Source organism: Danio rerio, chromosome 18, assembly GCF_049306965.1.
Source record: "Danio rerio strain Tuebingen ecotype United States chromosome 18, GRCz12tu, whole genome shotgun sequence".
Classification (NCBI taxonomy): Eukaryota; Metazoa; Chordata; class Actinopteri; order Cypriniformes; family Danionidae; genus Danio; species Danio rerio.
Window position 1 is genome coordinate 34589841 of NC_133193.1, and position 26321 is coordinate 34616161.

The following is a 26321-nucleotide window of genomic DNA, read 5'->3' on the forward strand; positions in this document are numbered from 1 at the left end:
TTAAGCAATTTTGATTTAACTGATGATTTGATTTGTAAGGATTCCAAGAAGCAATTACTCCCAATGCTATAGGGACTATATGGGAAAATGGTGGCAGGTTATTATTATTAAAGAAATTGTTACGAATTAAATTAAAAATCCTTAATCAAAAAGAGATTTAACCAAAACATAACAAAATAACAGGGATTAAAAATGCCCCTGCACCACTGAGAATTAACAAGAAATTATGATTTATTTACAGAAATAAGGAGCAAAAATAACATCAGGAGGGGTTCAGCCAAAATAAATGACAATAAACCAAGCTAACTAAATTAAACTTCCCTAGAAAACAAATAAAATAAAATACAGAAAACTTACCTCCCTACTAACAAACACAGGAGAAAACGAAAATAACAAATAAGGCACCAAACCTTCCCTACATGCTCCAAGCCCGACAGGGAGACAGAAAACCGGGCTTCAATCGCCGGTTAAAAATGAACACAACAGCATTTCACAAAGCCACAAAGAGATACAAGCAAACACTCATTGGATCACTTTTTCCACTGAATACAAGCGGGGAAATCGAGAGAGAGCGGGGAGCCATCGAACCCATGTTCTCTGCATGTTTTTATAGCCGCCACCAATCCAAGCGCCAATCATGATCCGTCCCAACGTAATCCGCTGCACCTGCAAATAATTAGAGCGGAAGAAAGAGAGAGAGAGCAAAAGAAAGAGAGAGAAACACTACACACACACAAGCCTACACTACACTACTCGTAACAAAATGCTGAAGTAGTGTGATGCCCTTTTCTGCTCATATGCGGAATGTTGAATGGTGTCTTCTTTTTAGCTATAAAATCAAGGTTATTCCAGATTGGGATGTATTTAGATGGTGAGAGTATTGATGGGTATCGTTAAGGTTTTGACGGTAAACACTACTAGTTCTCTTTTCATAGTTGTTTTTCTTGAAAGGAACAGTTTTAAAATAAATTGAAATCAAAAATTATAATAAAATTAAATTAACTTATAAAAGTCTAGAAAAAAACATAAGCTTAAGGGTTTTTTTTTATCATTCACCAATTTTACAGATTTGCAAACAAGTTTTACCTCATTTAACCAACTGATTAAATTTAATAGTAGATTTGAACCATCTGCATTTGTGAATAAAGAATTTTCCAAAACATAATAAAACATTGATAGCAAAATGAAAGACATTGTTTTCAAGGAATAAAGATGCCAAACTTCAGTCTTTGCAGTAAGGGGAGGGAAATGTAAATTCCTGGACCTTAACTACGTCTTTACCTCTGACCAAAAGGGAAGCACAATGTCACAATGAAAGAAAACATGTTTTAAACTCTCTATGCCTTTTTTTTTGCCAAAAAATACAATTATTCACATCTAAATTAAATTTTAATCTTAAAAAAATCATTGGTAAGATAAATCTCATATAATATTTTAAAGCTCACCTCCTTAACCTTAGGAGGAAGAGGAAAAGACAAACAATCTCTCCTTATTCTTTTTAATTTTAACATTGTTAAAATCTTTAAATAAGAATTCTCTTCCAATGTGTGAATTGTAGACCAAGCTAAATCTAAAAAAACAAAAAAAACATCTGTATTTTATTTAGTACGTGTACTTTTTTTTTGCTTTAATTCTTGCCGTAACACAATATATTTGTAGAACAACCCATGTTCTCCTGTCATTAATATTTCAATAAACTTTAATAGGTAAAACTGTCCGAGATATGAACAAAAGCAAGTGATGCATCAAAGTTTAATCTAAACTCTTTGCGTATCGCTCAGCAGGATGTCTATTTGCGCGTTTGCATTGACTTAACTTGTAAATCACTCGCGCTTGACGCTTCTTCCGTGTCTGGTGTGAACACAGCATAAAACTGTGTTGAAATCACCTGCTAATGTGAGCGGGAAATTAGAAAGATTTGGAACAGAAAAGAAAGATGGGTCTTCTGTGTTTGGGCTATATACTTTAAGTTGCCTATTGTGAGTGGGCTATTGCTGATTGAAATGTCAGTGATGATGATTGTCCCTCTGTGTCTGTAATGGTGGTGTTATGAACGAATGAGATTTTTTACATTTATTAGGATACACACTCCTCTCGGTTTTGTGTTGTAGTGGGCAGAGTGTAAAGAATTATACTGTGATGATTTAATTTTGTCTTGATCAGAATCTTATAGATGAGTTTCTTGGAGAATGCATATGTCTGCTTATAAATTTCCTAAATTATAAAAAAAAATTGGATTCTTTTTATCTGGGAGCTGAGTCCACGGCCATTCCAGGATGAAAAAGTGATTGGTGACATTTCTCAGAAAATTTTAAAATAAATAAGTAAATGATAGTGATGTATATTAATATGTAAGCTTGTTAGTACTGCATATGTATAAATGTGAGTAGATGACATTACAATGTTACTGATATACTGTTAGACATACACATCTGTGTCTAAGAACACGCAGGCAGACAGAGACGCTGCATGAGAAGATGAGCATTCAGCCTCGGCCACAGACCAAGCAGAGAGTACACAATCGTTCGTGTCTTTGTATAGTTTCTCAGCCAACTGTGTGCTAGTTTAATGTGTCGAGCTTGTACACAGACTAATAACCACGCACACTGAATTACTTTGACTGAGGCACCTGATGACCCGCTTAGAGCCGCGACATGGCACACCAGACACGGACAATCGCATTTTCAGATGGCACTCTGGTAGAGATCAGCACGGGACTAAATATTGAATCCCGCCAGGTTCTAGCCCGAATCCGACCACTCCCGCTCATATTCAGTGTGTTGTCCCCCCGCCCGACTCGCCCGTTACCCGCTAACGAGCGAGGGAGAACAAAACCACCCAGCTATAAAGAGTCCAGACAAGCTGTCTGTATAAACACACACATATAAGCTCTTTCTTTCTTTCTCTCTCTCTCTCTCTCTCTCTCTCTCTCTCTCTCTCTCTCACACACACACACACACAGACAGCAGCACAAAGTTCTCTCTCACACACACACACACACGCACACACACACAGCAAGAAAGAGACACCACGTGAGGCAAAGGCGCCCGAATTTTCCAGCTGCACCTAGTTAAGTTCACACTCACAGGGAGCTTCTGTGACCTCGAGAAATGCAAACGGCTGACTTTTAAGGTAGACGCAATGAAAGTACACGTTTGCAAACCTACCGAATGCTGATCTTGTGTTGAGCCCATTGAGCCTTACATCTAAAAATAGAGCAAGGGTGTTCCTCTAGCGACACGCTTTGACTCACACGCTGAAAATGGCGGACGTGAAACGACAACCTGAGGATATGGTGACACGCGCCTGTCAATCAATATTGGTGGGTGGGGGGATCGGTGGATCGGTGGATTGGTGAAAGTTGTGGTCGATCTAAAAACCGCTCCAATTGGTCCACCGTTTTTATGTTGTTAAATTGAAAAAAAAAAAAGGACTGGGTGTGTTCATATCACCCCAATATGACGGTCTATACACTATATTTATACACATGTCTGTCCAGACAACTTGAAAAGTAGATTTTTTCACCATAGGTGCCCTTTAAGTTGTCCACCTGGTTTTTGTACCTGTTTTTTTGAGTTTTAATGTTCAAATTTTGCATTAATAGGATGTAGTCGTTAGTTGTTTTGTTAAGAACAGATGCAGTGGACATGGTAAAAAGTGATGCTTTGTACAAAAACAGAAAAAAAAAAACCTAAAGTTGTTTGTTGAATAGCAGGCAGATGCCATCATTTTGAACTATGAAATGAATGCTCTTGACTGGTGGAAGATGAACAAACAATCCTACCCAAAACATGCTAAATTAGCCAGATCAGTAGTACATCCCGGCCAGTAGCAGCAGCAGAGAAAGGGTGTTCAGTGCTGCTCAGTGAAGGAATGCACTAAAGCCATTTACAGTGGATTAAATAAGGTTCCCCCACAAAACACACAGCCTAATTATAACTAAATATTATTGAAACCATAAAATCATAATGTAGTCAGAGTATACAGGCTAATGCTGGCATTATTCTTTTATTATTTAGCTTCACCATCGCCTTATTGTCAGGAGAAATGGCAAAACAAATCCCACAAAGCCTTTATCTTAATTTCGTTAGTGCCAAATACCTGTCATCATTTATCATTCATTTCATTAATTTTCTTGTCAGCTTAGTCCCTTTATTTATCCGGGGTCGCCCCAGCGGAATGAACCGCCATCTTATCCAGCAAGTTTTTACGCAGTGGATGCCCTTTCAGCCACAACCCATCTCTGGGAAACATCCACACACACATTCACACACACACTCATACACTACGGACAATTTAGCCTACCCAATTCACCTGTACCACATGTGTTTGGAATGTGGGGGAAACCGGAGCATCCGGAGGAAACCCACACAAACGCAGGTAGAACATGTAAACTCCATACAAAAACGCCAACTGAGCGGAGGCTCGACCCAGCGACCTTCTTGCTGTGAGGCAACAGCACTACCTACAGCGCCTTATTTTTCATTGGTGCTTTGGCCAATTTAAAGGTTAAGTGTATGTACCCAGGCCTATTTAGAGTGTTGCGATGTTAAGATGTTACAGAGGGCTTATTTTACTTTTATGTTCTGTAACATGACATTAGCTCATTTTATGAATATTAATAATCAACAATAACGGTTTATTCTTAATTATTAATATTCAGGCTTAAGCTTCTGTCAATTTGGTCAGACAAACATATGATTGTATATGATCATGCTCGCGTGACCGAGCGGATTCCCAGATTATAAATATTAATTATCAACAATAACGAATTATTATTAATCATTAATATTCCGGATCAATTTATTGTTAACTTGACCAAACAAACACAAGCAGAGCCGCCGCTCTTCCGAGCGGACACGGTAATCTATTCATTTAGAAAAAGGGAATTTAATTGCTACTTCTTGTGAAGTAGATTAATCATTCAAAAGTTTTAAACAACTTATAATAGCTAGGCAGGGGAATCTGTATTTCAGTGACATTTTCTCGTGAGGCAAACAATACAATTCATTTGATTATGATGGAATTTATTGACTAGTCAGACGTAACGAACAAACAAACGCACAAACATACATTAAACACAAAACAAAGGTAAACCACGTGGAGATATCGGGTCTGTAGAACGTGTAACAGCAAAGAGAAATAGTAAAGCTAGGAAATATAGATTTCAGATAAAAGAGTGACAAAACTTTCAGTTCCACACGCACCATTAAGGATCACCAAGATAATAAAAAACACCTTTTTGGTAAAAGGGGCACAGATATTCGCATAACTAAAGGTACCTGGACTTAATGCCTGGGATCTCTCTCTTTATGCTTCCGTCCTGATGAAACTCCTTTGATGTCCTTCTTGATGCGTTGAGTTTGTAATGCAGTTCGGACGAACACGATCGAAAACTTTAAACTGAGTTTACTTTGCCGGAAAATAAAGAAAGCGTTACGGGAAAAAGTCCATGCGGCTTAGAAAGCCACGTGGCCCTTAAAGGGACCACGTTTGATGGGTTCTTTGTTAGGAACTTCTCTTTCTGCCCAGATGTTTGGCAAAAGGTCTGGTTATACCTGCGGGTCACGTGACAACCCGTTCAGCATTCTGACCAATGATTTCAGTACCAAGTTCGAGCGGGAACCCTTCCTTTGTCTCGAGGCTGCTAGTATGCAAATTTGAGCGGACAGGCATTTAATACAGGGCTTTAAAGAATAAAGCAATGCGAGTTATGGTCTTGCTCTATGCATCATGTGTTGTAAAATTTCAGCAGAAACCCATCGGTACCAAACATGGGGGGGTTTAAAAGTACATTAACATAATTTTTCATATCCTTCCAATATTTATGCTTTACAAAGGCCTAAAGGGAACATACTAACAGGTTATAAGAGAGGTTACACAGGTAAGAGAAGTCAGAAATGAGATACAAAGTTTACAAAACATAACACCTTAGTTTTGTGCTGGTTCAGGATTTGATGAGTTCATTTTCTTTCTGTCGGAACAGCCTTGTGGTTTTGTTGTGTGTGTGTGTGTGTGTGTGTGTGTGTGTGTGTGTGTGTGTGTGTGTGTGTGTGTGTGTGTGTGTATTTGGGCAGGAATGTCTTTGAAGTGACAGACCTATCTCTCCAGGCTCCCTAGATTACTTAAGCTGTCACGAAAATCCAGACTTCTTGGAGCCAGGAGTTGTAAAACCCTTCTGTCGACCAAAGCCAGACCGTGATAAAATCAATAAGAAATTTTATCTGTGGACTGTACGCTACAGTTCCAACTTGGCCTGTAGTCTATGTTATGAATAAGTAATGTTAACACATATAAATGACTCATTCATGAAAAAAAGACAAAAGAGCTGTGTGCATGTGCACATTTGGATAATGTCGAGCTATAAACGGGTTCGGGCTTTTAAAAAGCTGTCAATCAAAATGTACTTGTCGGGTTCGGGCTCTATCGGGCCTAACTTTTATAGCCTGATAACAGCTCTAGTTCAGACGCCCCCTCACAGTCAGCTATAACAGTTTCATTTCACCACCAGACACCCAAAAGGCAGGTACTGTGGGTTCCCCTTCGGTTGGGGAACTTCAGTGCTATTAAGTGGATTTGATCTTTGTGAAAATCCACGAAATGGAAGGATTCGGTTCAGAAGCCGCTTGTCTGAAAGAGTATTGAACGGGCCAATGAATGCAATGAATTGGCAGCGTAAGCTTGCACAGGTGTGCTTCATTGCCAATTATCCCAGCATATAAGCACACCTGGAGCGAGCAAACGCCATCCTTTTCGCTTCAGAGACTTTCTGATCGAGTCGATGAGGGTTCCTCCTGCTGTGACCAGCGATTCTGAGCGAACGAGAGCATTCTCCCGGTCCAGAGTGTGTACACGCAGCGGCAGACGGTCGAGCTGGATTTCTCCCTTGCCTGGCGTTCTTTGGGTCCGGTCCTCCAGAGCGGTGCGTATAAAGTTGCAAACTTCACAGAAAGAGCAACACAGTCGTGCAGCACGTCCTTTTCAGGACGGCGCTCCGACTGTGCGTTTCTAGATGCGGTGGTTTCCTGTCCTCGGATGATGGGCACGGGCACTGCGTTGCATGCCTGAGGGGTCCAGCATGTTAATGTGCTGCTCGCGGGCAGTTCATGTCGTCATTGCGATGCCATGACTGTTGTGCAGTAAAGATCGCGGCTAGCCTTTGCAAAAGGGCAAACCACCCCAGTTGTCCCCTGCTCTGCAGCGGGCACTCGGGCAGATCTGAGGGTTTCAGGGAGAGATAATCCGTCGCCCGCAAGCTCGCGGACCTCCCGCTCCTCTAAGTGCTCCATCCAAGCTTTGGGCGGGGGAAGCGATCCGTCTAACAGATGGTAGCCCTTACGCCCGATGACAATGGAGACCAGACGTCCACCGCGGCATCGGAGGGTGGGCTTTCATTGTCCGATGATGATCCAGACCCGCTTGCCCCCTCCGGGCAGGTGAGCACTGTCACTACGGATCCTGAAACGGACATGTTAGCCTTGCTTTCCCGGGCTGCTTCGGCCGTGGGTTGGAGATGGTTTATCCCCCAGCTCCACGGCTGGACCGACTAGAGGGGCGTTCCCTTTTTCCCGGAGGTGCACAGTAGGCTCACGCTGTCTTGAAGAGCACTTTTTTTCTGCTCGTGCTGCGTGTCCCTCCACCCTCACCACTCTTGACGGTGGAACAGCCAGGGGGTATGTGGCGATTTCTCAGGTTGAGTGCGCAATGGCGGTCGATCTGCGCGGCGCCTCTTCTTGGCGGGGTCTGCCTCGTCTCCCATCCAAAGCCTGTAAGTTATCTGCCTGCCTCGGAGCTAGAGCTTACATAGCTGCGGGCCAGGCTGCTTCCGCCTTGCATGCGATAGCCACCTACCAGCGCTACCAAGCGCAGGCGCTGGCCGAGCTGCACTAGGGTGGGTCCAGCACACCCACTCCGCGCTGCCCCACTGCTGGTACGTCAGCAATTGTAGCGATGAGTCCATTAGCAAGAGCTCTGCCTGCCTGGTTAGCGCCGACCAGCCCTTTCGGTGTGGCTCATACGCACAATCAGACTCGGCTATGCCATTCAGTTCGCGAAACGGCCCCCCAAGTCACAGGTGTGTATTCACCAGGGTCAGCCCCCTGTCTGCCCCTGTCTTGTGAGAGGAGATTGCTGTCCTCTTGGCGAAGGATGCAATCGAGCCGTTCCCTCCAGCCGAGATGGAGAGCGGGTTTTACAGCCCACACTTCATCGTGCCCAAAAAGAGTGGTGGGTCAGGACCAATCCTAGATCTGCGTGTTTTGAACCGCTGTCTGCACAAGCTGCCGTTCAGAATGCTCACGCAGAAGCGCATCCTCCGGTGCGTTCGCCCTCTGGGTTGGTCTGCAGCATTAGACCTGATGGACGCATATTTCCATGTCTCCACTCTTCCTCGCCACCGTCAGTTTCTGCGTTTTGCGTTTGAAGGTCGAGCTTGGCAATACAAAGCCCTCCCCTTCGGGCTCTCTCTGTATCCGTGGGTCCTCACCAAACTCGCAGAGGGTGCCCCTTCGGCTCGCAAGCATCTGCGTACTCAATTTTCTTGACGACTGGCTGATTTTTGCCCTCTCTCGGAGCAATTGACTATGCACAGAGACCAAGTGCTCCGGCACTTCCACCTGTTGGGGTTTCAGGTCAACCGAGAAAAGAGCAAACTCGCCCCCGTGCAGAGGATCTCTTCTCTCGGGCTGGAGCTGGACTCGCTGTGTCTCCGCGCCCTCAACCCTTGGAGCGACCCCTCGTTCCTACAGGCCTGGGTGTCTCTAGGACAGGCGTCCAGTCTTGTTGTCGTTTCAACAGATGCTTCCAACACGGGCTGGGGGGCTGTGCGTTGCGGGCATGCGGCTGCGGACCTGTGGAAAGGTACCCAGTTGCATTGGCATATCGCCTGGAGCTGTTGGCAGTGTTCCTCGCTCTCCACGTTTTTTTCCGGTGCTGAAGCGGCAACACGTGCTGGTCAGGACGGACAGTACGGCGGAGGCGGCGTATATCATCCGTATGGGGGGTATGCGCTCTCGCCGACATGTCTCAGCTCGCCCGCCGTCTGCTCCTCTGGAGTCATCCACGGCTGAAATCGCTGCACGCCATTCATATTCAGGCAAGCTCACGGCAGCCTTACGTCCTGGAGAATGGAGACTCCACCCAGAGTCTGTTCAGCTGATATGGGCACGATTCAGGGAAGCCCAGATCAATCTGTTGCTTCCCCCGAGATCGCTCATTGCCAGTTGTTCTTTCCCTGACCGAGTGCTCTCGGCACGGATGCACTGGCTTACAGCTGGCCTCGGGGCATGTGCAAATACGCGTTTGCCCCAGTGAGCCTGCTCGCGCAGTTACTGTGCAAGGTCAGGGAGGACGAGGAACAGGTTGCTGGTTGCGCCCCTCTGGCTTAAACGGACCTGGATGTCAGAGCTCTCCCTCTCGATAGCCCTCCCCTAGCAGTTCCCTTCGAGAGAGCACCTACTCTCTCAGTGACAGGGCACCCTCTGGCACCCTCGCCGATCTTTGGAGGTCCTTAGACGCGAGGAAGACTTAGGTAACCTCCGATTGCGGTGGCTATTACCATCACTCGGGCTAGAGCCCCCTACCCGAGCGCGCCTATGCCCTGAAGTAGCGTCTATTCACGGAATGGTGCGTCTCTCGCAGAGAAGACCCCCATAATTTGCCAGATCAGCGTTGTGCTTTCTTTACGCCGAGAAAAGCTGGAGAGCTGGCTGTCGCCCTCCACACTCAAGGTTACCTGGCTGCCATCTCCGCTCTCATGACGCGGTGGCTGGCAGCACTGTGGGAACGCATAACCTCATCATCCGGTTCCTCAGGGGCGCTAAGCTAATTATTCCACCCCGCCCCCCTCTCATGCCCTCTTAGGATCTCGCCCTCGCTACACAAGCCGTGTCAGATCCCTTCGATCCTCAACTCAGTATCTTTCTGTCCCTGAAGACAGCTCTGCTGGTCGCATTGATATCGATTAGAGGGTCGCAGACCCGGAGGCATTTTTCGGTCAGTGCCTGTAATTGGGCTGGCTTTCTCTCATGTCCTGAGACCCCGCCCACGATATGTGCCCAAGGTTCCTACTACTCCGTTTTAATACCAGGTAGTGAGCCTGCAAGCGCTGCCCTCAGAGGAGGTAGACCCAGCCCTTTCTTTATTGTCCAGTTCGCGTCTTGCGTATTATCCGGACCGCACTCAGAGTTTAGATCATCTGAGCAGCTTTTCGTCTGTTATGGCGGTCGGCAGCAGGGAAGTGCCGTACCGAAATAAGTTTCCCACTGGATTGTGGATGCCATTCTCTTGCTTATCAGAGCCGAGGTGCCTCTCTAACAGACATCTGTAGAGCTGCGGGCTGGGTGACACCCAACACATTTGCAAGGTTTTACAGTCTGCGAGTGGAGCCGGTTTCCTCAAGGGTATTAGGTAACCCTTGGTGATTAAGGAAACAACTTAGTAGGGTGTTGAAACACGCTTGCTGCGCCATTCTCCCTAACACGGAGGTACGTGCGCCTTTTTATCTGTCAGTAAAGTTCCCCGTCAGGTAAGCCCTGCAGAATCCTCCGTGGCCCCAAGCACTGACTCAGCGGAGGAGTCACTTGCTGGCCCACTACGTTGTAGGTCTGGCCGCTGGTCAGCCCGCGTTTTGTGTATAGGTGCCTGCTATGCGTGATCCCCACTAGGCGATCCCATATGCTTATTCCGCCACGGTTAACTCCCCCCCCCTGGGCGGACCCGTGTCTTCCCTCTCCGCTAACCACCTTTTGCTATGCGTACTCCCCATTTTAGGGCTAGTCCATATGTAAATTCTGCCATCTATCCCCCCTTGGGTAGCGGATGGCCTCCGCAGCGTCCTCCCTATCGGGATTGCACGCTTCCCAACGTACTGTCGTATTTTCCTAGAATTATCTAGATGCTCACGACTTCCCAAAAAATATATCTAAATCTGTAAGACTTCTGTTGAAGTAGGATAAATTAGGGCCAGGGACACGTTGGAGGACCGCGCCTCCCATGATGTGGGTGCGTCACGCTTGCTTGACTATACCCTCATCGGGGGTGTTGGTAAGGTGCAGTCATTATGGCGCTTTCCATAGTTCTTCCATTTTGTGGATTTCCACAAAGATCAAATCCACTTAATAGCACTGAAGTTCCCCAACCGAAGGGGAACGTTCGAGGTTACTGAAGCAACCCTTTGTTCCCCGAGGAGGGGAACAGAAGTGCTATACTCCGTTGCCATAATGACTGTCCCTTAGCTGTTTGAAAGTCTCTTCAGCTTAAAAGGATGCTGTTTGCTCGCTCCAGGTGTGCTTATATGCTGGCATAATTGGCAATGAAGCACACCTGTGCAAGCTTACGCTGCCAATTCATTGCATTCATTGGCCCGTTCGATACTCTTTCAGACAAGCGGCTTCTGAACCGAATCCTCCCATTTCGTGGATTTTCACAAAGATCAAATCCACTTAATAGCACTTCCGTTCCCCTCCTCGGGGAACGAAGGGTTACTTCTGTAACCTCGAACGTTATCCATACTGTGACGAGGCACAGTTTATTTAAATCTAACGAGAACATTAAAATGAGAAGCCTATTCCAAAGAAATTATAAAATTTTTGGGTCTTAAATTATATTTGTTGAGGTCTTAAAAAGGTCTTTAAAAGCATTAAATTTTACTTTTAAAATGGTGCAAGAACCCTGAGAAATATTTATTTTATAATCAGTACTTTGCCTAAAAGTTTAGAAGAACATGCATTTTTTTAAAAAAAATATTATTATAAATGTCTTTATTGTCACATTTGATGTAATTAATGGCAAGTATTAGGTAAGTACTATACTTGCTATTAAGTTTTGATTAGTATGTAAAAAGATGGGCGAAGCAGTGGCGGTAGTAGTAAGTAGGTAGTGCTGTCGTCTCACTGCAAGAAGGTCGCTGGTTCGAGCCTCGGCTCAGTTGGGGTTTCTGTGTGGAGTTTGCATGTTCTCCCTGCGTTCGCATGGGTTTCCTCCGGGTGCTTCGGTTTCCCCCACAGTCCAAAGACATGCTTTACAGGTGAATTGGGTAGGCTAAATTGTCCGTAGTGAATAAGTGTGTGTGTGAATGTGTGTTTGGATAAGTTGGTGGTTCATTCCGCTGTGGTGACCCCGGATTAATAAAAGGACAAAGCCGACAAGAAAATGAATGAATGAATAGTATGTTAAAAAGAATCAGAAAAATTATGTTTCGGTGCAATTGTTGACACTTTGACACTGCTTTTTCTTTCAGGAAGGAGCGATTCTAGTGTTTCTTCCTGGATGGGACAATATCAGCACCTTGAATGATTTGCTCATGTCTGACCAGATGTTTAAGTCAGGTAGATGTATATTTTTGCTCTAGTCATTGGGCATTGAGGGGGGGAAAGCATTAAAAAATGTATTTCTGTATTGTTAACTACTTTTGAATTATATATTCGTTTGTCCCTAAAAGGATTAATAATTTCTGCTCGTTTAAGCACATGTTGCCTAGTATTTGGCATTATCTATAATTACATATTAATTACTGTCCCAGTCCAAACTGAAGAGAAGCAACCTTTTATAATGGTGCTTGCACCATTGCCTTATTGTAAATATGGTAATTTTTAAACATAAAAAAATTATGTTTAAAATTGTTGCTGGTACGCCCATTATAGAACATGATGTATTAAAGAAACAATTTTAAACAAGTTAAAGAAAAATATGTAAATGTAACAGTCAGAGGTCAGTGGTATTTCAGTTGAGTGTGTATGCATGAATGTACAATGTAGTGTAGCATTGTTGGATGTACAAAAGTAATTATATATATTTGTATATGTATATATGTATGTATACAGTATGTCACAAAAGTAAGTACACCCCTCCTACTTCTGCTAATATTTATTTATAACTTTTCAAAGGTTATAAATATAAAAAGTAAATTATTGTCCTCTGAAAATAACTACAAATACAGCCAATAATAGCTGAACCCCTGGCACCAAAAGGGAGTACACCCTAAGTGAAAATGAGAAATGTCAATATTTTGTGTGGCCATCATCATTTTCCAGCATGGTTTTAATTCTTTTAGTCATGGAGTTGACCAGAGCTTCACAGGTTGCCACTGAAATTCTCTTCCACTCCTCCATCACAACATCATGGAGGTTTTGGACATTTGACACCTTTTGCTCCTCCACCTTCCTTTTCAGAATGCCCCAGAGGTGTTCTATGGGGTTTATGTCTGAAGACATGCTTGGCCAGTCCATCACCTTTACCCTCAGCCTCTTTAGCAAGCCAGTGGTCATCCTGGAGGTGTGTTTGGGGTCATTATCATACTTGAACACTGCTCTGCAGTCCAGTTTACTGAGAGAACTGCTTCATTATGTCACAGTGCATGTTAAAATTCATGTTTCCTTCAATGAAATGTAGCTCCCCAGTGCCAGCAGCACTCATGCAGCCCCAGAACATGACACTCCCACCATCATGTTTAATGGTAGACACTTGTCTTTGTACTCCCCACCTGGATGCTGCCACACAGACTTGACACCATCTGAACCAAATGGGTTTATCTTGGTCTGAGACCACAGGACATGGTTCCAGTAATCCTGGTTCTTAGTTTGCATGTCTGCAGCAAATTGTTTGCAAGCTTTCTTGCATCGTCTTTGGAAGAGATTTCCTTCAAGGACCACAATCATGCAGACTAATTTGATGCAGTTTGCGGTGTACGATCTGAACACTGACAGACTGACCTCCCATATTTTCAATCTCAGCAAGCAATGCTGGAAGCACTCATCCGTCTGTTTTTCCAAAGACAATCTTTGGATGTGATGCTGAGAACGTGCACTCAGCTTCTTTGGCTGACTTTGGCAAGGCCTGTTCTGGGAAGAACCTATCCTCATAAAGCACTGAATGGTCTGAGCCACAGTGCTGCAGTGTTAGCTATCATTTTATAGCCTAGGCCATCTTTATGTAAGGCAACAATTTGATGTTCAGGTCTTCTGAGAGTTGTTTGCCATGAGGTGCAATGTTGAACTTTCAGTGGCCTGGTTGAGAGAGTGGAAGAGCTTTTATACCAAATTTAACTCACCTGCTATCTGTGGACACCCGAGACAGTGTAACACTTGTGAGTTACATGACACAGGGAAAGAAAAATGACTAATTGTGCTCAATTTTGACATTTTCACTTGGGGGTGTACTCACATTTGTTGCCAGGGGTTTATTTTGAGAGGACAATAAATTTACACTGCTATAAACACTTTACACTGACATGTATTGTGTCAAAAAGTCATTTTTGCAGTGTTGTCCTATGAAAAGTTATAAATAAATAATTACAGAAATGGGAGGGGTGTACTCACTTTCTCACTTTTGTGACATACTGTGTGTGTATATATATATATATATATATATATATATATATATATATATATATATATATATATATATATATATATATATATATATATATATATGTGTGTGTGTGTGTGTGTGTGTGTGTGTGTGTGTAGTATATATATATATATATATATATATATATATATATATATATATATATATATATATATATATATATATATATGTACAGACACATGCATACATACATACATACATACATGTGTGTGTGTGTGTATTATTTGATTGAATATCACAGTAGGGTTTAACACTCACATTATGCTTTGTATTTATTAAAATACTAATAATGTTTCTGAGACATTTATTTAATCTATTTGCAAATTCTGTACATTTAATCAATGTCGTTGTTAAAAGAACAACAAAATGAATCATTGAATAATGTGGCATAGTCTGAAAGTAAAGAACTTTAAGGTATAGTGTTAGTATTACTTCCATGTCTTACCATTGACACAAAGGTTTAGAAATATTTGGCCAAAGGATTAGTCTTTATGTTTAGGTAATTATGTTTAACAAATTTTCTTGAATATCTGCTCTCTTTTAGATCGGTTTATCATCATCCCTCTCCACTCTCTGATGCCCACGGTCTCTCAAACCCAAGTTAGTAAGCTGTGACCAGCTCTCTGCCTTGCACAACAACCTTAAAATGAAATGTTTCTCTTACATCTGCCAGCAAAATTGAAATAGCTCTGTCTGAAGCCAAATACTAGAAACTTTAAAAGAGCTTTTATTTACATTAGTTTCTCTTTTTCCTCAGGTTTTCAAAAAGCCACCCCCGGGAGTGCGCAAGATTGTAATTGCTACTAACATTGCAGAAACCAGGTGTGTTTTATTTGTTTAGGTTTTTATGTGTTTGTTTTCAGCTTTTTTATCGATTGTCTTGGATGACACGATGGAAACATCATTTATCATATTTGTTTGACAATAACATTAAGTGCATTTACATTGATCATCCAAATGAGATTTATATAGGAATCACATTTCGGTGGCACAAAAAAAAGATGAAATTACAACCATACAAAAGTGTTTCGCTTTAGATGGAAATAAATGAAGACCGCGTTTAGTAACACCTACTCTAAGTCTAACATTTGTACTGTGAAAAACCAGAAGTCTTAGAGAATATATTAATAATAGTAATAACAGTAATAACAACAACAATAATAATAATAATAATAATAATAATAATAATAATGGCAATTTTATTAATTAATTAATTCAATTAATTTTTTTTTTATTAAGAGCTATTCTCCTGACATGTGAACATTAGCAAGTCATTGTCACAGATCTTAAGATTAGTTCCATCAGTATCCAAAAGTTAAAATCATGCTGCAGCCAAGTGACAATAGACCTATCTAATTAAAATTCAAGAGACTAACACACAGCTTTATAACAGGCTTTAAAGGGCACCCATGATACAACATCAACTTTGGAAGTTTGGACAGAACGTTCGAGGTTACAGAAGTAACCCTTCGTTCCCCGAGGAGGGGAACGGAAGTGCTATAAGTGGATTTGATCTTTGTGAAAAATCCACGAAATGGGAGGATTTGGATCAGAAGTCGCTTGTCTGGAGAGTATCGAACAGGCCAATGAATTAAATGAATTGGCAGCGTAAGCTTGCGCAGATGTGCTGCATTGCCAATTATCTCAGCATATAAGCACACCTGGAGCGAGCAAACGCGATCCTTTTAGCTTCAGATCCTTTCTGAGTGAGTCGATGAGGGTTCCTCTTGCTATTCAGCACTTCAGAGCAAACGAGTGTCTCCCGGTCCAGAGTGGGTTTTCGCAGCGGCAGACGGTCGAGCTAGGTTACTCCCTTGCCTGCGGTTCTTTGGGTCCGGTCCTCCAGAGCGGTGCGTATTGTTGCAATTTTCCTAAAAGAGCAACACAGTCGTGCAGCACGTCCTTTTCAGGATGGCGCTCCGACTGTGCGTTTCTGGATGCGGGGGTTTCCTGGCTCCGGATGATGGACACGATCACTGCATTGCATGTTTGTGGGTCCAGCATGTTAATGCGGTGCTCGCGGGCGGTTCATGTCATCATTGCGATGCCATGACCGTTGCACAGCTAAGATCGCGGCTAACTTTCATAAGAGAGCGAGCCACCCTAGTTGCCTACTGTTCTAAAAAAGCAGCGGGCGATCGGGCAGATCTGAGGGTTCCAGTGGGAGATAATCCGCCGCCCACGGGCTCGCGGACCTCTCGCTCCTCACAACGCTCCATCCAAGCTTCGGGCAGTGGGAGTGATCCGTCTAACCAGATGGTAGCTCTCATGCTCGCTGACACCGTAGATCCGATGTTCTCCGCGGCATCGGAGGGTGGGCCTTCACTGTCCGGCGGAGATCCGGACCCTCTCGCCCCCTCCGGGTGCCGTCAAATTGGATCCTGAAGCGGACATGTTAGCCGTGCTTTCCCGGGCTGCTTCGGCAGTGGGGTTGGAGCTGGTTCATCCCCCAGCTCCGCGGCCGGACCGACTAGATGGGTGCTACGTAGAGGACCAGAAGGCGAAGCCTTCGAAGCCTCTCGTCCCCTTCTTCCCGGAAGTGCACAGTAGGCTCACGCAGTCTTGGAGGGCACCTTTCTCTGCCCGTGCTGCGTGTCCCTCCACCCTCACCGCCCTTGACGGCAGAGCTGCCAGGGGGTATGAGGCGATCCCGTCAGTGGAGCGCGCTTTCGCGGTCAATCTTTGTCCGCGTGGTGCCTTTACGTGGCGGGGTTTGCCCCGCCTCCCGTCCAAACCCTGTAGGTTGTCTGCCTCCCTCGGAGCCAGAGCTTATAAGGCTGCGGGCCAGGCTGCTTCTGCTTTGCACGCGATGGCCACCAACCAGCGATACCAAGCGCAGGCGCTGGCCGAGCTGCACGAGGGCGGGTCTAACCCAGGCATACTACATGAGCTGCGCACCGCGACCGACTATGCTCTTCAGACTACTAAGTCCGCCGCGTGTGCGCTGGGGAGGACGATGTCCACACTTGTGGTTCAGGAACGCCACCTCTGGCTAAACCTGGCCGATATGCGCGTTGTTGACAAAGTTCGCTTTCTTGACTCGCCCATATCCCAGGCTGGCCTGTTCGGCGACACCGTCGATGAATTCACCCAGGAATTCAAGGCAGTGAAAGAGCAGTCGGATGCGATGGGCAATGTCATCTATCGGCGCGGCCAAGTGGGCGCGGCGTACACCTCGAAAGCAGGCAGCCCCCCCTGCCCAGGGCGCTGTTAAGTTCGGTAAACGGACCGTGAAGCGTCCCTGAGTTAGGCCATGCGGAAAAGAGGAAACTTTCTCTTTCCCCGCTGGAGGGCAGGGCCCCGATAACAACGGTACTTTTCAGTGCCACCAAAACATCAATGAAAGAGCACTTTTCCCCTTCCCTGGATGTGACAGCACGATCTCAGCCAGTCCGGGACAAGCTGCCTTCCGGCTCGCAGATTCTACGTGCTTCGCCAGTGGCTCACGAGCGCTGGGGGGACGGTCTCCCTTCCCTTAGCTCTCCAGCCCCCTCTCCGGAGTCAGGGTGCGGAGCCAGAGCGAATCGCTCTCCTCCAGCTCTTCCGCGGGACCCTCGTGCTTCCTGGATCAGCACACCCACTCCGCGCTGCCCCTCCGCTGGTACGTCAGCGATTGTAGCGATGACTCCATTAGCGAGGGCTCTGCCTGCCTGGCGTGGGCCAGCCCCTCGCGGTGGCTCATACGCACAATCAGACTGGGTTACGCGATTCAGTTCGGCCCCCCAAGTTCACGGGCGTGTATCTCTCCAGGGTCAACCCCCTGTCCGCCCCTGTCTTGCGAGAGGAGATTGCTGCCCTCCTGGCGAAGGGTGCAATCGAGCCAGTTCCTCCAGCCGAGATGGAGAGTGGGTTTTACAGCCCATACTTCATCGTACCCAAAAAGAGCGGTGGGTTACGACCAATCCTAGATCTGTGCGTTTTGAACCGCTGTCTGCACAAGCTGCCGTTCAGAATGCTCACGCAGAGGCGCATTCTCCAATACGTTCGTCCTCGGGATTGGTTTGCAGCCATAGACCTGAAGGACGCGTATTTCCATGTCTCCATTCTTCCACGCCACCGCCAATTTCTGCGGTTTGCGTTCGAGGGTCGAGCGTGGCAGTACAAGGTCCTCCCCTTCAGGCTTTCTCTGTCTCCGCGGGTCTTCACCAAACTCGCGGAGGGTGCCTTAGTTCTCCTTTGGCTCGCGGGCATCCGCATACTCAATTATCTCGACGACTAGCTGATTTTAGCTCCCTCCCCTGGCGGATCCCCTTGAGAGAGGACCTACTCTCTCAGGGACATTGCACCATCTGGCACCCTCGCCCCGATCTTTGGAATCTCCACGTGTGGTCCTTAGACGTGAAGAAGACTTAGGTAACCTACCGACTGCGGTGGTTATTACCATCACTCAGGCTAGAGCCCCCTCCACGAGGCGTTCCTACCACCCCCTTTAGAGATCAGGTAGTGAACCTGCAAGCGCTGCCCCCGGAGGAGGCAAACCCAGCCCTTTCTATACTTTGTCCAGTTCGCGCTCTGCGCATTTATGTGGACCGTACTCATAATTTTAGATTATCTGAGCAGCTCTTCTTCTGTTCGGTCGGCAGCAGGGAAGTGCCGTATCGAAACAAAGATTATCCCACTGGATTGTGGATGCCATTTCACTCGCTTATTCGAGTCGAGGTCAGCCGTGTCCCCCGGGAGTGCGTGCACACTCCACTCGGAGCGTTGCATCCTCTTGTGCGCGTGCACGCGACGCCTCTCTAACAGACATCTGTAGAGCTGCGGGCTGGGCGACACCCAACACATTTGCAAGGTTTTACAATCTGCGAGTGGAGCCGGTTTCCTCAAGGGTATTAGGTAACCCTTTGGTGATTGAGGACACAACTCGGTAGGGTGTTGAGACACGCTTGCTGCGCCATTTTCCCTAACACGGAGATATGTGCGCTTTTTTATCTGTCAGTAAAGTTCCCCGTCAGGTGAGCCCTGCAGATTCCTCCGTGGCCCCCAGCACTGACTCAGCGGAGGAGTCACTTGCTGGCCCACTACGTTGTAGGTCTGCCCGCTGGTCAGCCCGCGTTTTCGGTATAGGTACCTGCTATGCGTGATCCCCACTAGGCGATCCCATATGCTTATTCCGCCACGGTTAAGTCCCCCCCCTGGGCGGACCCGTGTCTTCCCTCTCCGCTAACCACTCTTTTGCTATGCGTACTCCCCCTTTTTAGGGCTAGTCCTTATGTAAATTCTGCCATCTTTCCCCCCTTGGGTAACAAATGGCCTCCGCAGCGTCCTCCCTATCGGGATTGCACGCTTCGCACCGTACTGTCGTATTTTCCTAGAATTATCTAGATGCTCACGACTTCCTAAAAAAAATATATCTAAATCCGTAAGACTTCTGTTGAAGTAGGATAAATTAGGGCTTGGGACACGTTGGAGGGCCGCGCCTTCCATGATGTGGGTGCGTCACGCTTGCTTGACTATCCCCTCATCGGGGGCGTTGGTAAGGTGCAGTCATTATGGCGCTTTCCATAGTTCCCCTTCGGTTGGGGAACTTCAGTGCCATGAATGGGAGGATTCGTATCAGAAGCCGCTTATCTGGAGAGTATTGAACGGGCCAATGAATGAAATTAATTGGCAGCGTAAGCTTGCGCAGGTGTGCGACATCTGCAATCATCTCAGCATATAAGCACACCTGAAGCCAGCAGACGCCATCCTTTTCGCTTCAGATCCTTTCTGAGTGAGTCGATGAGGGTTCCTCTTGCTGATCAGCACTTCAGAGCGAACGAGTGTGTCTCCCGGTCCAGAGTGGGTCTTCGCGGTGGCAGACGGTCGAGCTGGGTTACTCCCTTGCCTGCGGTTCTTTGGGTCCGGTCCTCCAGAGCGGTGCGTATAGTTGCAACTTTCCTAAAAGAGCAACACAGTCGTGCAGCACGTCCTTTTCAGGATGGCGCTCCGACTGTGCGTTTCTGGATGCGGGGGTTTCCTGTCTCCGGATGATGGACACGATCACTGCATTGCATGTTTGGGGGTCCAGCATGTTAATGCGGTGCTCGCGGGCGGTTCATGTGGTCATTGCGATGCCATGACCGTTGCACAGCTAAGATCGCGGCTAACTTTCGCAAGAGAGCGAGCCACCCCAGTTGCCTCCTGTTCTAAAAAAGCAGCGGGCGCTCGGGCAGATCTGAGGGTTTCAGCGGGAGCTAATCCGCCGCCCACGGGCTCGCGGACCTCTCGCTCCTCACGGTGCTCCATCCAAGCTTCGGGTGGTGAGAGTGATCCGTCTAACCAGATGGTAGCTCTCACACTCGCTGACACCGGAGATCAGATGTCCTCCGCGGCATCGGAGGGTGGGCTTTCACTGTCCGACGAAGATCCGGACCCGCTCGCCCCCTCCGGGCAGGTGAGCGCTGTCAAATCGGATCCTGAAGCGGACATGTTAGCCGTGCTTTCCCGGGCTGCTTCGGCCGTGGGGTTGGAGATGGTTTATCCCCCAGCTCCGCGGCCGGACCGACTAGATGGGTGCTACGTAGAGGACCAGAAGGCGAAGCCTTCGAAGCCTCTCGTCCCCTTCTTCCCGGAAGTGCACAGTAGGCTCACGCAGTCCTGGAGGGCACCTTTCTCTGCCCGTGCTACGAGTGCCTCCGCCCTCACCGCCCTTGACGGCGGAGCTGCCAGGGGGTATGAGGCGATCCCGTCAGTGGAGCGCGCTATCGCGGTCAATCTTTGTCCGCGCGGCGCCTCTACGTGGCGGGGTTTGCCCCGCCTCCCGTCCAAAGCCTGTAGGTTGTCTGCCTCCCTCGGAGCCAGAGCTTATAAGGCTGCGGGCCAGGCTGCTTCTGCTTTGCACGCGATGGCCACCTACCAGCGCTACCAAGCGCAGGCGCTGGCCGAGCTGCACGAGGGCGGGTCCAACCCAAGCTTATTACATGAGCTGCGCACCGCGACCGACTATGCTCTTCGGACTACTAAGTCCGCCGCGTGTGCGCTGGGGAGGACGATGTCCACACTTGTGGTTCAGGAACGCCACCTCTGGCTAAACCTGGCCGATATGCGCGACGTTGACAAAGTTCGCTTTCTTGACTCGCCCATATCCCAGGCTGGCCTGTTCGGCGACACCGTCGGTGAATTCACCCAGGAATTCAAGGCGGTGAAAGAGCAGTCGGATGCGATGGGCAATGTCATCTATCGGCGTGGCCGTAAGCCCGCTCCGCCCGCCGAGCCATCCACCTCCGCTGTTCCTCGCCGAGGGCGCCCGCCAACGAGTGCTGCCCCGCCCCCGCCTGCGCCTCCGGCCAAGCGGGCGCGGCGTTCACCTCGAAAGCAGGCAGCCCCTCCTGCCCAGGGCGCCGTTAAGTCCGGTAAACGGACCGCGAAGCGTCCCTGAGACAGGCCATCCGGAGAAGAGGAAACTTGCTCTTTCCCCGCTGGAGGGCGGGGCCCCGATAACAACGGTACTTTTCAGTGCCACCAAAACATCAGTAAAAGAGCACTTTTTCCCTTCCCCGGATGTGACTGCACGAGTTCTGCCAGTCCGGGACGCGCTGCCTTCCGGCTCGCAGACTCTACGTGCTTCGCCAGTGGCTCACGAGCGCTGGGGGGACGGTCTCCCTTCCCTCAGCCCTCCAGCCCCCTCTCCGGAGTCAGGGTGCGGAGCCAGAGCGAATCGCTCTCCTCCAGCTTTTCCGCGGGACCCTCGTGCTTCCCGGATCAGCACACCCACTCCGCGCTGCCCCACCGCTGGTACGTCAGCGATTGTAGCGATGACTCCATTAGCGAGGGCTCTGCCTGCCTGGTTAGCGCGGGCCAGCCCCTCGCGGTGGCTCATACGCACAATCAGACTCGGTTACGCGATTCAGTTCGCGAAACGGCCCCCCAAGTTTACGGGCGTGTATTTCTCCAGGGTCAACCCCCTGTCCGCCCCTGTCTTGCGAGAGGAGATTGCTGCCCTCCTGGCGAAGGGTGCAATCGAGCCGGTTCCTCCAGCCGAGATGGAGAGTGGGTTTTACAGCCCATACTTCATCGTACCCAAAAAGAGCGGTGGGTCACGGCCAATCCTAGATCTGCGCGTTTTGAACCGCTGTCTGCACAAGCTGCCGTTCAGAATGCTCACGCAGAGGCGCATTCTCCAATGCGTTCGTCCTCGGGATTGGTTTGCAGCCATAGACCTGAAGGACGCGTATTTCCATGTCTCCATTCTTCCACGCCACCGCCAATTTCTGCGGTTTGCGTTCGAGGGTCGAGCGTGGCAGTACAAGGTCCTCCCCTTCGGGCTCTCTCTGTCTCCGCGGGTCTTCACCAAACTCGCGGAGGGTGCCCTAGCGCCCCTTCGGCTCGCGGGCATTCGCATACTCGGTTATCTCGACGACTGGCTGATTTTAGCCCACTCGCGGGAGCAATTGATTGTGCACAGGGACGAGGTGCTTCGGCATCTCCGCCTACTGGGGCTTCAGGTCAACCGAGAAAAGAGCAAACTCGCCCCCGTGCAGAGGATTTCTTTTCTCGGGATGGAGCTGGACTCGATCACCATGGTAGCGCACCTCTCCGAGGAACGCGCTCGCCTGTTGCTGAACTGTCTGAGGGAGCTCGACAGCAAACTAGTGGTCCCACTGAAGTTCTTTCAGAGGCTCCTGGGGCATATGGCATCCGCAGCCGCCGTCACGCCGCTCGGGTTGCTCCATATGAGACCACTTCAGCACTAGCTTCACGATCGGGTCCCCAGACGCGCATGGCACGCGGGCACACACCGGGTCTCGGTTACTGCGCTGTGTCGCCGCGCCCTCAGCCCTTGGAACGACCCCTCGTTCCTACAGGCCGGTGTGCCTCTAGGACAGGCGTCCAGCCATGTTGTTGTTTCAACAGACGCTTCCAACACGGGTTGGGGGGCCGTGTGTCGCGGGCATGCGGCTGCGGGCCTCTGGAAGGGTGCCCAGCTGCATTGGCATATCAATCGCCTAGAGCTGTTGGCAGTGTTCCTCGCTCTCCACCGCTTTTTACCGGTGCTGGAGCGGCAACACGTGCTGGTCAGGACGGACAGTACGGCGGCGGCGGCGTATATCAACCGCATGGGGGGTATGCGCTCTCGCCGCATGTCTCAGCTCGCCCGCCGTCTGCTCCTCTGGAGTCACCCGCGGCTGAAATCGCTGCGCGCCATTCACGTCCCAGGCACGCTCAATCGTGCAGCCGATGCGCTCTCACGACAGCTGTTACGCCCTGGAGAATGGAGACTCCACCCCGAGTCTGTTCAGCTGATATGGGCGCGATTCGGGGAGGCCCAGATCGATCTGTTTGCTTCCCCCGAGAACGCTCACTGCCAGCTGTTTTTTTCCCTGACCGAGGGCTCTCTCGGCACGGATGCACTGGCCCACAGCTGGCCTCGGGGCATGCGCAAGTATGCGTTTCCCCCAGTGAGCCTGCTCGCGCAGTTTCTGTGCAAGGTCAGGGAGGACGAGGAACAGGTTCTGCTAGTTGCGCCCCTTTGGCCCAACCGGACCTGGATATCAGAGCTCTCACTCCTCGCGACGGCCCTCCCCTGGCGGATCCCTTTGAGAGAGGACCTACTCTCTCAGGGACAGGGCACCATCTGGCACCCTCGCCCCGATCTTTGGAACCTCCACGTGTGGTCCCTAGACGCGAGGAAGACTTAGGTAACCTACCGACTGCGGTGGTTAATACCATCACTCAGGCTAGAGCCCCCTCCACGAGGCGCGCCTACGCCCTGAAGTGGAGTCTATTCACTGAATGGTGCGTCTCTCGCAGAGAAGACCCCCGAAATTGCCAGATTAGTGTTGTGCTCTCTTTCCTTCAAGAGAAGTTGGACAGCAGGCTGTCGCCCTCCACTCTCAAGGTTTACGTGGCCGCCATCTCCGCTTATCATAGCGCGGTAGCTGGCGGCACCGTGGGAAAGCATAACCTGGTCATCCAGTTCCTTAGGGGTGCTAGGCGAATTAATCCATCTCGCCCCCCTCTCATGCCCTCTTGGGATCTCGCCCTCGTTCTCACGAGTCTGCGATCCGATCCCTTTGAGCCACTCGAATCAGTATCTCTAAGATTTCTGTCCCTGAAGACAGCTCTGCTGGTTGCGTTGGCCTCCATCAAGAGGGTCGGGGACCTGGAGGCATTTTCGGTCAGTGACTCGTGCCTGGAATTCGGGCCGGATTACTCTCACGTTATCCTGAGACCCCGCCCCGGTTATGTGCCCAAGGTTCCTACCACCCCCTTTAGAGATCAGGTAGTGAACCTGCAAGCGCTGCCCCCGGAGGAGGCAGACCCAGCCCTTTCTTTACTTTGTCCAGGTCGCGCTCTGCGCATTTATGTGGACCGTACTCAGAATTTTAGATCATCTGAGCAGCTCTTTGTCTGTTATGGCGGTCGGCAGCAGGGAAGTGCCGTATCGAAACAAAGATTATCCCACTGGATTGTGGATGCCATTTCACTCGCTTATTCGAGTCGGGGTCAGCCGTGTCCCCCGGGAGTACGTGCACACTCCACTCGGAGCGTTGCATCCTCTTGGGCGCGTGCACGCGGCGCCTCTCTAACAGACATCTGTAGAGCTGCGGGCTGGGCGACACCCAACACATTTGCAAGGTTTTACAATCTGCGAGTGGAGCCGGTTTCCTCAAGGGTATTAGGTAACCCTTTGGTGATTGAGGAGACAACTCGGTAGGGTGTTGAAACACGCTTGCTGCGCCATTCTCCCTAACACGGAGGTACGTGCGCCTTTTTTATCTGTCAGTAAAGTTCCCCGTCAGGTGAGCCCTGCAGATTCCTCCGTGGCCCCCAGCACTGACTCAGCGGAGGAGTCACTTGCTGGCCCACTACGTTGTAGGTCTGCCCGCTGGTCAGCCCGCGTTTTGGGTATAGGTGCCTGCTATGCGTGATCCCCACTAGGCGATCCCATATGCTTATTCCGCCACGGTTAAGTCCCCCCCCTGGGCGGACCCGTGTCTTCCCTCTCCGCTAACCACTCTTTGCTATGCGTACTCCCCCTTTTTAGGGCTAGTCCATAGGTAAATTCTGCCATCTATCCCCCCCTTGGGTAACGGATGGCCTCCGCAGCGTCCTCCCTATCGGGATTGCACGCTTCCCAACGTACTGTCGTATTTCCTAGAATTATCTAGATGCTCACGACTTCCCAAAAAATATATCTAAATCCGTAAAACTTCTGTTGAAGTAGGATAAATTAGGGCCAGGGACACGTTGGAGGACCGCGCCCCCCATGATGTGGGTGCGTCACGCTTGCTTGACTATCTCCTCATCGGGGGTGTTGGTAAGGTGCAGTCATTATGGCGCTTTCCATATTCTCCCATTCATGGCACTGAAGTTCCCCAACCGAAGGGGAACGTTCGAGGTTACAGAAGTAACCCTTCGTTCCCCGAGGAGGGGAACGGAAGTGCCATATTCCGTCGCCATAATGACTGTCCCTTAGCTGTTTGAAAGCCTCTTCAGCTTAAAAGGATGGCGTCTGCTGGCTTCAGGTGTGCTTATATGCTGAGATGATTGCAGATGTCGCACACCTGCGCAAGCTTACGCTGCCAATTAATTTCATTCATTGGCCCGTTCAATACTCTCCAGATAAGCGGCTTCTGATACGAATCCTCCCATTCATGGCACTTCCGTTCCCCTCCTCGGGGAACGAAGGGTTACTTCTGTAACCTCGAACGTTCTCCCATTTCGTGGATTTCCACAAAGATCAAATCCACTTATAGCACTGGAGTTCCCCAACCGAAGGGGAACGTTCGAGGTTACAGAAGTAACCCTTCGTTCCCCAAGGAGGGGAACGGAAGTGCAATACTCAGTCGCCATAATGACTGTCCCTTAGCTGTTTGAAAGTCTCTTCAGCTTAAAAGGATGGCGTTTGCTCGCTCCAGGTGTGCTTATATGCTGGGATAATTGCTAATGCAGCACACCTGCGCAAGCTTACGCTGCCAATTTATTTAATTCATTGGCCCGTTCAATACTCTCCAGACAAGCAGCTTCTG

General features: G+C 48.8%; 2 protein-coding genes across 5 annotated transcripts in view; one reads left to right on the top strand and one right to left on the bottom strand.

The window, feature by feature from the left end:
• LOC137488299 (uncharacterized) overlaps positions 1-3264 on the bottom strand; it is a 50364-nt gene extending 47100 nt beyond the window's left edge. The window contains exon 1 of one of the 2 annotated variants that reach the window (XM_073929801.1): positions 3168-3264. The gene's annotated coding sequence lies outside the window, so the exon portion shown is untranslated. Of the gene's footprint in view, positions 1-534; positions 1058-3167 lie in introns of those variants that run through there. The other variant, XM_073929803.1, reaches the window with a different exon arrangement.
• The window catches only part of dhx36 (DEAH (Asp-Glu-Ala-His) box polypeptide 36), a 237055-nt gene that overhangs the window by 116282 nt on the left and 94452 nt on the right, over positions 1-26321 (top strand). For 2 of the 3 annotated variants that reach the window (XM_073929461.1, XM_005159207.6), the window contains exons 12-14: positions 12239-12326; positions 14912-14967; positions 15125-15189. In XM_073929461.1, the coding sequence (XP_073785562.1) occupies positions 12239-12326; positions 14912-14967; positions 15125-15189 (209 nt within the window). 3 annotated transcript variants of the gene reach the window in all.